The 10,627-nt window shown below is 44.8% G+C and overlaps 1 protein-coding gene across 2 annotated transcripts in view; it reads left to right on the top strand.

Moving 5' to 3' along the window:
- EPG5 (ectopic P-granules 5 autophagy tethering factor) overlaps positions 1-9,427 on the top strand; it is a 108,737-nt gene extending 99,310 nt beyond the window's left edge. For both annotated transcript variants that reach the window (XM_046671552.1, XM_046671553.1), the window contains exons 40-44: positions 636-878; positions 2,173-2,389; positions 2,893-3,108; positions 4,839-4,953; positions 7,383-9,427. In XM_046671552.1, coding sequence (XP_046527508.1) covers positions 636-878; positions 2,173-2,389; positions 2,893-3,108; positions 4,839-4,953; positions 7,383-7,565 — 974 coding nt within the window. In that variant the 3' untranslated portion in view covers positions 7,566-9,427. The remainder of the gene's footprint in view (positions 1-635; positions 879-2,172; positions 2,390-2,892; positions 3,109-4,838; positions 4,954-7,382) is intronic.
- The last annotated feature ends 1,200 nt before the right edge of the window (positions 9,428-10,627 follow it).

A 10,627-nucleotide genomic window follows, 5' to 3' on the forward strand; every position in this document is an offset into this window, starting at 1 on the left:
GAAGCAGACCGTGCAGATTTAACCGTTGTGCCATGGGGCTGGCCCCTTACCTCTTAATTTCTTTGAAAGACACATTTATATTACCAGTCTGTCCATTTTTCTTATTTAAAAAACAAAGAAAGAGCTGCTGGTAAGAGCCTTTAATAAGGTTTTTCCTTTCCTTACTTTTCTATTTAGTTTTAAGTAATAGCCTTTATTCCTTGTAAATCACTCTAGAATTATCAACAACTTTGGCTGTGGTAGGAGTGGAGGTACTGTTTCTAAGACTGATAGATCTATGTATTTGGTTTTCCAAATAGCAAAGTTTGGAAAATCAGGACTAATTAAGCATATTCTGGTGAAAAGTTACTCTCACACACCAGCTTGATATGTCTATTTTTAAAGTATTCCTCAGCCACACTCTGTAACCAAGGATCTTGCAGTAGTTCCTCCTTTGCTCTTACAAAGTGCTTGTGTGCCACATCCTATCCTTAAAAGCTAAACACCATCTAGTTCTCCTGGTCCCTTGAAATCAGCCTCTAGAATTGTAAAATCCGTCTGGAGAGCAGCTCGACTGAAGCACTGTCATTCCCTTGATCACGTTCGTATTGCCTCCCAGCAGCCTTTCACGGGTGTGTGTCTATGTTCCCCTTCAGACATGGACAGCCAGACCCGCCACATGGCCCTCAGCAGCCTCTTTATGGAAGTCCTAATGATGATGAACAATGCGACTATTCCAACCGCAGAGTTCCTCCGGGGCAGTATCCGGACCTGGATTGGGCAGAAAGTGCACGGGCTGGTGGTGCTGCCCCTTTTAACAGCAGCCTGCCAGAGCCTGGCTTCCGTCCGCCACATGGCTGAGACCACGGAAGCCTGCATCACTGCCTACTTCAAAGAAGGTAAGAGAACGGTCATCTCAGGCTCTCATTAGGTCGGTGTCTTCCAGGGAAGATCAAAGCTATGTCTGAAGGAGACACCTTTCCAGAGCCTTCCCAGTGGGGGATTGTACCACTCTAATTTCTCTGTGTATGTTATTGATGTTTTGGAATCTGTGTTTTCTTTTTTGTAGAGATCTGCAGTTAGCATGAGAACCTATGGCCCATGTCTGTTGGTACAATCATGTTTCAAAGGAGGGAACCTCTCATTCATTTTACATTGGTTTTAGAGTGTCACACCAACCCTTTTATGATAGGCAAGCCACAGGCCTAGGCATAGTCCTCAAAACAAATTCTATAAGCCAGAATCTATATAATAATGACCCACTATATTAATTTTCCCTATTTTATCACTTGTTAAAATGAATTTCATAGAAGTCTTTGTATTGCTTTTGGTCACATCTTTTAAACTATTATGAAGAAGTATCCTTGCCTCCTTCCCCTTTCCTCTTGTTTTTCTTATTCCCTACCTCTAAACTCTCAGATTCTGGAAACAGCCCAATCTGGGTAAGACTTGCCCAGAACAGCGCTTCTCCACTCTGATGCCAGATACTCCACTCTGTGCACACAGTAGGAGAGAAAGAAGGGGGTTGGAGCGAGAAGGCCAAGAAGTGCCTGTAACCTGCCTCCTGCCCTTTCTCGACAACCCATGAGCAGTCTGTGTCCCCGAGTCCCCCCATGGAAGGTGCTGTGCATGTCACCATGTCACCCCACACTCATTCCCCTTAAAGAATTGAGAACCATTAGGATAACACTCTTGCTCCAAATTTGTTTGTTATTTGTAACTAAAATCAAAATTGCTTTTTTCAATTTATGAAACATTTTCAAGAATTTCTGTAGACATATGAGTCAAACCAAGCTTTGATAAGTAAAAATGCTTATGGCTAGAAGAATAATAATTTCCCTTGGAAAAGCATAACATACTTAAAAATGGCACTAGGTAAAGTTAAAATTCTTAGGTAACTGGGACAGGCAGAATCTATTATATGATTGAAGATCGTAATACACTGAGAAAGGTGACTTATAAAATTGCAGCCCTGAATTCTGATTTCTTAACCGTCTACAGTGGCTAGCCAGGGCGCAGGCATTTCGCATGAGGGCTTTGCAGTCTAAGCCTCGAGGCACAGTTCACTTTGTGGCCCCTGGGCTAAGGTGAGCCATGTTTTCTTGACGTGAAACTTCAAGTGAAAGGCTCATTAGAGTAGTTAAATAGTTTGATTCTTGCTTTTAATCCTGTGTCTCCTCTTGGTGTTCTTAGGCTCTCTCAATCAGAATGTAGGATGGGGCCCCATTCTGGTGTCCCTTCAAGTTCCTGAGCTCACCATGGAAGAATTTCTGCAGGAGTGCCTGTCCCTTGGCAGTTACTTGACTCTTTATGTCTACTTGCTTCAGTGTTTGAATAGCGAACAGACTCTGAGGAATGAGATGAAAGTGCTGCTCACCTTAAGCAAGTGGTTGGAACAGGTCTATCCAAGGTATGGTGGCTCTCTGGCTGCTGTGTCAGACGGTTAACTTGGGATTTAGGGTTTAAGTAAGCATTCCTTTAAGTGCACAGAACTAAGTGATACCTAAGAAACAAACAAGGCTATAAGGTACAGTGACACTAGTTTTAGAAAAATTTTTTCTTGTTTGGGCGAATTTTCTGGGCGGGTTTTTTTATTTCCTAAAACAGGCACTTTGAGGCACCACCTTTAGCTTCCTTATCAGCTAAGTAGGGATAACAGCGTTGACTCATTGGGTTGTTATGTGGGTTAAGTGAAGGAACATAAAGCTCATACACAGTGTCTGGCATGCAGTACGTGTTCAAGAAATCATAGCTGTTACAGTCCCATTACTTGATTAACGTTATTAACCAACAGCGTAGGCTTTTAAAGTACTGAATGTCCCTTATACTGAAAACTCAAATGTGGACTTTTGGTCATGTGGGAGTGGAAAGAACCCATTCCTGACTTCATTTTCCTCCTGGGCCTCCCCCCAGCTCTGTGCACGAAGAAGCAAAGCTGTTTCTGTGGTGGCACCAGGCCCTGCAGCTGTCCCTGACCCAGACGGAGCAGGGTGACTCGGTCTTGACGGAATCCGTCGTGCGAATTCTGCTCATGCTTCAGAGCAGGCAGAACCTGCTGGCCGAGGAGAGGCTCAGCTCCGGCATTCTCGGGGCCATTGGCCTGGGCCGGAAGTCACCCTTGTCTAACAGGTAAGGGAGCACCTGCCAGTGCTCTTCTGTACAGGCCTCAGACGTCTCTACCTACCTAGGGGACGTGATACTTTAGGAGTGTTTCCAATTTAGGAGCTAGGTTTTCCCCAGAGATCAAGCAAAAAAGGTCAGAGCCTGACAGCATTTTTATATTTTAGAAAGCATGTTTATTTTTTCCCATTTTAAAACAAGTTTTATGTTCAAAGAAATTTTTTAGTAGTATTATTTGTTGTACTTTGGCTTTATAACCTGACCACACTGATTTCTTTTTGGCTTTGAGCTGGCAGTGGTGTGCAGTGTTAGGTTAATACCCGAGTCAGCTGCTTCGCTGAGAGCACTGAATGAGGGCAGTCCAGATCCCGTGAGGGACTCAGTGTAGTGGAACTGTTAAGTCAAGGTGAATTAGAGTTAACTGATGAGAAAGACAAGTAATGAGAATGTGCCACTAGCCACTTATTTTATCTCATAGTATTTATTTGCATCGTGGTTTTCTTTTAAAGCCCTCATCAGTGTTGGAAAGAGCTCTCGTACCATTCTGGTGTCAGCACTCTTGTGGAATAGCCCATCCTATTGTTGCGACTTTGGAAACCACCCAGTTCAAAGCAGTTCACGTCATGTTTCTTGTTTATGGTAGAATTTAGCAGGACTATGTGATTTTGATTCACTTAAACTGTGTAAAATACACATAACATAAAATTTATCATGGAAACCATTTTAAAATGTACACTTCAGTGGCATTTAATACACTCACAATGTTGTGGCAAGCATCACCACTATCTAGTTCCAGAACCTGTTCCTCACCCCAAAAGGAAATCCATTAAGCAGTCACTCTCTATTCCCTGCTTCCCTAAGTCTCTGGCAACCACTACTTGACTTTCTGGCTTTATGGAGCCAGCCCTGAGGGTGTAGTGATTAAGATTCAGCATTCATTGCCACAGCCTGGGTTCATTTCCCGGTCCGGGAACCACATCACCATCTGTCAGTTCTCGTACTCTGGTGGCTGCATGTTGCTGTGGTGCTAAAAGCCATGCCACTGGTATTTCAAATACCAGTAAGGTCACCCATGGTGGACAGATTTCAGTGGAGCTTCCAGACTGACAGACAGACTAGGAAGAAGGACCTGGCCACCCACTTCCAAAAAAATAGGCCGTGAAAACCCCATGAATAGCAGTGGAGCATTGTCTGATACATGACTGAATAATATTCTATCATATGGATATACCACATTTTGTTTATCCATTTCAGTTGATAGACATTTGGGTTGTTTCCACTTTTGTTGCTATTGTGAATAGTGCTGCTAGGAAATTCGGTTACAAGCTTTTATTAGAACACCTGTTTTCAGTTCTTTTGGATATATAGCCAGGAGTGGAATTGCTGGGTCATATGGTTACTCTGTGTTTAACTTACTGAGGAACTGCCAAACTGTTTTCTGCAAGGTCTGCACCATTTTTTACATTCCCACCAGCAATGTCTTCAAGTTCCAATTATCTACATCTTTGCCACACTTTCATTCTTGAGTCTGAGTTATACTTACATTGTTTGGGCAGTGATAATGAAAGGGAAGATTAAGGCTCCTTCTTGATCATATTTAAGATTTTCCTGAAGAGGCTAACAGTAACGGTAGGTCTGGAAATGTGTTTATCTTGTTTCTTAATAGAAAATGTGGTGTTTATTTTAAACTCCTTGCTTTACTAGTCCTTTATTTCTTCTGACCTCTCCCTACACCTAAGGTTCCGAGTGGTTGCCCGAGGCATGGCCGCCTTCCTTTCAGTTCAGGTTCCTACTGAGGATCAGATCCGTTTGAAGCCTGGCTCTGAATTACATCTGACCCTGAAAGCTCAGCAGGTCAGTAAAAACACTTTACAGTTAAGAGAAATTTTCTACTTGGCCTTCTCCAGGAGGTGGGGCGGTGGCAGCTGTAGTCTTTACACATGATGAGATGATGATCTGCAGTAGCATAGCATGCCCTTCAGGGGGCTTCACTTACTGGAAAATGGTTACCGCACATGCCTGCCTCAGATTTTAAACCAATTTTTGTTGTAGGCGTTTGCCTAAAGCACTGTTACTGCCATTGTAGAAGAAGCAAGGCGAGGGGCCAGCCAGTCTAGGATTGAATTTGGTTCTGATGAATGTGACTACCCACTGGCCTGCCGCGTGCTGGGCCCGGGGACTGACACAGCAGCTGTGGCCACAGTTCGCACTGTTGGAGATTAGCTGAGCTTTAACTTGCAACCAAAGAAGTGGCTCCTGTTTTGTGAGTCTGGAGGTTGACCACTGTTGGCTGTTGGAATAACCTAACACAGACAAAATGGTAGCTGTGAGAAATTGTAGTTTGTTTTAAAAACGTGGAAGGCCACATGGCAGTGGTCCCATTCCTGTAACTATTTTCACTTATGAACAGCCTGGCCAGGTACAAAGTTGTGTAATATAAAATGAGGGCCAGCATTCTTGAGCACTTACTACATGCCAGGTTCTGTTCTAAGTTTTAACTCACTTGGTGTTAGTCAGTTAAGGTTTCATTTAATCCTCATAAGAACCTCAGAACACAGGAACTTTTATTATCCTGGTTTGTGGATGAAGAAATGGAGACAGAAAGTAGCTAAGTCATGTGGCCCCAGTCACACAGCTAATGAGTGCTGGGGCTGGGCTTCACGCTCTTGCCACTGTGTGGTCCTGTCTCAGTGGTAATTGCCTGGATCCTTAGCTCTTCTTCTTTTGCAGCTTTGTGACATCTAAGCCAGCCATGTGCAGTGTGATATCTTGTTACTAAGAGCAAAGATCAAGCGATACAATCAGCAGGTCTTCACAGGCATCTGGGTTTCTGCAATACCCACTACCTGTCATGAACTGACTAGATGACTATTGGCATCCCTAAGCTCGTGTATGAGCCATATGTGAACCACCACAGGTGGGCAGGAGACTCTCCTGAGGCTGGTCGTGAAGTCAGTGCGATGCATTTGAGGGTGCATTTGGAAAGTCCTCTGCTCTCCCGTGTCCACCAGTACTGGAGCATGGGTTTTCCTTTAGCTGTGGCCACCCGGCCTCCCAGGCCTCGCCTCTCCTTGCCTGTGTTCCTTTAGACTTAAAGTGGTGACTCCCCGCACGTACCCATGTGTACTTGTCATCAGGATTTTCAGACTTGAAACAAGTCACCTTTTTATAAAATGATTACTCTTAGGCAAACTGTCAAAGTAGACCATTTTGGGGGCTAAATTTAAGAAAAGAAAGGAGAGAGAGAGATATACGGACACTGTGGTTACTGGAAGTGCCTGTCCCCATTGAGTCCTGCTCTTAGATTGAACTCTTCACACAGCAGTCAGCTTGGTACCAAAATCCCTTCAGCTGTTTGTTTTCAATCCTAAGAATTCTGTGTTCAGCTCCCTGGTGATTTATTTCTGAGCTGCCAGTTCATTTACCAACCTCAGAAAAATCTTCTCCCTCCTTGTTTACTGAACCAAGCAAATTCCATATTCTGTATTCTCTAGGACAGTGGCCCCCATGAATGAGAGGGGAAAGAGTGAGGGACTTCATGGTTCACATTGGGAATCCTGGAGGGGAGTGGGGGTTGAGGTTGCACAGTTGGAAAACAAAACTGGCCACCCCCAAGAACATTGTTCTGGTTTTTTGTTTTCTCCAAATACAGTGTTTTTCCCTGCTCTTCTCCCACTATAAAGGAAGGAAAAGTTAAAGTTATGAAATTAGAGAATGTTTATTTATTCCTGAAGCGAGTCATGGGAACATCATCGTTTCTGTATGCTTTATTCTTGCTGGCTGAGAGGGCTACCTTAATGCTTACCTGCAGCAGTGCTTAGCCGCCGGTTTCTTTTGCATTTCATCCAGTTAGACCGTTTAATACGACATTATTTTGTGACCTAAGAACAAACCCAATAGCAAATTAAACAGGTGCCTGTGATTTCCGGTTGGGGCTCCAGGAAGAGAGGCAGCAGATGACCTGGCGGGGAGGGGCCACTGTTGGCATTGCGGGGAGGAGGACAAGGCGGTAAGACCAGCCTGGCCGCAGTGGTGGCTCTCTGTGGGGAAAGGTTGGGAAACAGCACAGGCCAGGAAGAGGGAAGGCTGGATGTGGAAGGCAGCAAAAGTGCCAGAAGCTTGGGTTGCTGGCCCCTTCTGCTCGTGGTTAACCAGTGCCTGCCTTTGGGCCTTCAAAGTCCAGTTCCATAGGCTTCCCTGGAGGTTCATGGGGGTACCAGCTGGTAACAGTAGATGTGCTACACACCTGTGTGGTTAACCCTCTTGTCTTCCATGTCTTTTAGGCTCTGAGTGCTCTTGAATCCTTGACATCAAGTAAACAGTATGGTGAATACCAGGATCAGATATCGCAAGCCGCACAATTTATAAAGCATCCTGGCCATTGCTTCCAAGACGGAAAAAGCTTCCTGGCTCTTCTTGTTAACTGTCTCTATCCGGAAGTGCATTATTTGGACAACATACGATAGTAACACTGCAGCTCTCGACAAACCCTGTTGCTATTTATGTTTACATTTAACTTTGCTGTTGCACAAGTAACTTTGCTCAGTCTCACTGCAGAGCTCACTTTGGCCAATGAGTTAGTTGACTGAGATGCAAATTGGGAGGCACTAGATAATTCTGTTGTGCATGTGCACGTGTGTGTGTGTTTGTATTTTCTTAGGTTCTAAAACTTCCTGGGGACTTTTTAGTTTTTATGTTTATCTAACAAGGGAAACTTACTACTAAGTTCCACTTGGGTACAGAGCCACTCCCAGTTGCCAGATATCCCAGTCATCTCACAGGACCCCAGGATGGGGGTCTTTTATATGTCTGCACTTCTGCCTTCTCCTGTTTTGTTTAGATGTCAAGCTTCCTGTGCCAGATCTAACTTCTTTGGGGATCATTTAGAACACTCACCTTTGAACCCTATTTGTGTTTCTTCAAAGTAAAACAAGCTTTGAAAATTTCCACGCTCCTCAAATGTGGGGAAATACACCAGCTTAAAAGAATTATTTCTCTTAGAAGGGAGATAAGAATGCTGAATTAAAGTGAGTCGTTGTCTAAAATGTGACCCCTGGATCCTGATTATCGTGGACAGCAGAGATGGTGACAAGCCCATTTCCGTCCCGCTGTGTGTCCTCCTGGAGAAGGAGCCATCTCTGTAGATTGGGAGCGGCACGCTGGTGGTCTGTGATGAGCATACTGTGCACAGGCGTTTTGTTTGAGCCACATGGGTGGACAGTGTAGACAGGGCTTACTCTCTCCAGTTCACTATAGACATACATTCCCTTTGGTCCTACCCCAGCGCATTCCTTCACTCACATCACTGACTTGGCCCTTGTAGATGTCTAAGTTTGCAACTCTTGATAGACACCAAGTTTGGTATCTGGAGGCCCTGCTGTCGAGAGACGGAGACTGAGACTGAGAACCTGATTCTCTGTTCCATGCTTGTTTTCTTCACTCCATATTTAAACATGAAGCTAGCGAACCTGCTGAAACACTCGTCCATGGAAACTGGGTCAGGTCAGGAGACTTAACTGAAATTTGGCTTTTTTTCAGTAGCCATGTGCCTTCTGTTGTTACCAGTTCATCCATTACTGAAGCCTGTCTGTAAGGTTCCCATGTCCTGTTGCCATCTTCCTCTCCAATCTTTCCCCTACGAATTAACAGTTTGACTTCTGACATCATATTCATAATTCTCTTGGCTCAAAATTGGTTTTGTCTGTCCCGCTTGTATCATGTGTCTTTTCTTTATGGGTTATCTATAGCCTAAGGATGCTTACCTAAGCTTTGAGCAGGGGGACAGGGATGTAGGTTACCGGACTCATAATCTCTTTTCAAATATCCTCTTGGAGTACTTCCCCCAGCGTATGGAGGTGTATAGGAGCTGTCCTTCATTTCAAACGCCTTGAGTTGGACAGAACAGTTCGGCCTCACAGACGTGCCCTGATAAAGAGCCTCCCTGTTCAGCTTCCAAGTTTTGCAGGGCACGAAGTGTCACTGCAAAGGACTGCATCTCAGAGCTTCTCTTGTTTTTGCTTCTCTCCATTTTCAGAATCAGTCATCTTCCCCATGCTGTGTATATGAAATTTTCGAAGCTGTGGACAGTTTAATGGGTAATTTGGCAACAGAGATTTTACGACAGGAAGTATTTTCTGTGCTGTTTTGAGGAGGATGTAATAATTGATATCCTAGAATGTGAAATATTTGAGTGACAATATGTACATTTTAAAGAAAATCATGATTAATCTATTAATTTTTGAAGGTTTATAATATTTATAATGTATTTGGTCTGTAAAAATCATAAAATAAAATCAATTTTTGGTTGTAGTTGGTAAGAATTTGATTTTTAGGGATATCACACTATCTTGTAAACTATTGCAGTTAAAATTGATGCAGATTTTTATGCCTGATGTCATCTAATCTGACCCTGTAACAGAGATGATCAGTAAAAGTGCTTCCCCTCTGACCCCTTCATGCTTAACAGGGGAAGGCGTACTCACCGCATAGCTTCCTTTGAGAGGCTCTGGGCTAAGAAAGTCCTTGAAAGACAGATCGTTCGGAAGGTGGCAGTGCTGCTGTAGCCTCCTGGGAAATAATAGACCTGGGCAGCAGCAGCCTGCCCATTGGCTTTCCAGAATAATGAGCCTTTGCTATGAAACTACTTGGCCACCAAAGAGCAGAGGGCCACAGTTTCAAAGCCAGTTATGGGTGCTGCATGTAGATACCTGGATCAAGCAAGACCAAGGCCCCCTCTGTGCCGAGCAGTGTTGAAGGTGAACGAGTGAATGCGCATGTACCACAGACTCTCGCCGCACGTGGCCATCAGTGGCTTCCAGTTCAGACAGGGATGTCTAACAGCTTCCTGTATTCAGAGGACGGGTCAGACAGGCACACTTGTTCCCCCGATCTCCTGGCTCCACCACCTAACGCTGCAACAGGTGGACGCCGGCAGGGGCTGGAAGGCACAGACACTAAGGGAGGGAGGTCCTGCTGTGCCTGCTCATCCTGACAGAGGGGCCGGGACCCACCCCTGTGTGTTCCCAGAGCTCCTGGGCATGCAGAGGACCTCAGCCCTGAGGCACGAGTCTTTTCAGAGTTTTGTGATCAATTTGCTGGCTCTGTCATGTCTGCCTTCCCAGGGGCTGTCTGCATCTCTCGGTTCTCTGAGGTGAGGGAAGCTTAGGCCAGAAGACAAAAACCTCCAAAGCAGCCTAACTTCACATTAACCCAGCGCCAACCTCATTCCTCCCAATCAGTCACCAAAATCGGTGTCTCCACGTTGTACAAGTTAGAGCATTCATACCCTTTCTTCCTTTTCAATGAAGGTGATGCACAGTTTTCTGTTGGATTTTTAATCTTAATGATTTTTTCTGGAGCAGGAAGTAAATGTTGTAGAATCATGACTTTTGAAGTTCACAGGGGCACTGAAGCTCATCTGGTCCCACCTGTCACACAGCAGGGATCCCCAGCCCTCACCCGCCAGCCTGTCCTCCACCCTTTCCTGTGGTTAGTAGTCCTGCTCCTCGTAGGCAGCCCAGGTGGCCAC

The sequence above is a fragment of the Equus quagga genome, chromosome 9, assembly GCF_021613505.1.
Source record: "Equus quagga isolate Etosha38 chromosome 9, UCLA_HA_Equagga_1.0, whole genome shotgun sequence".
Taxonomy (NCBI): Eukaryota; Metazoa; Chordata; class Mammalia; order Perissodactyla; family Equidae; genus Equus; species Equus quagga.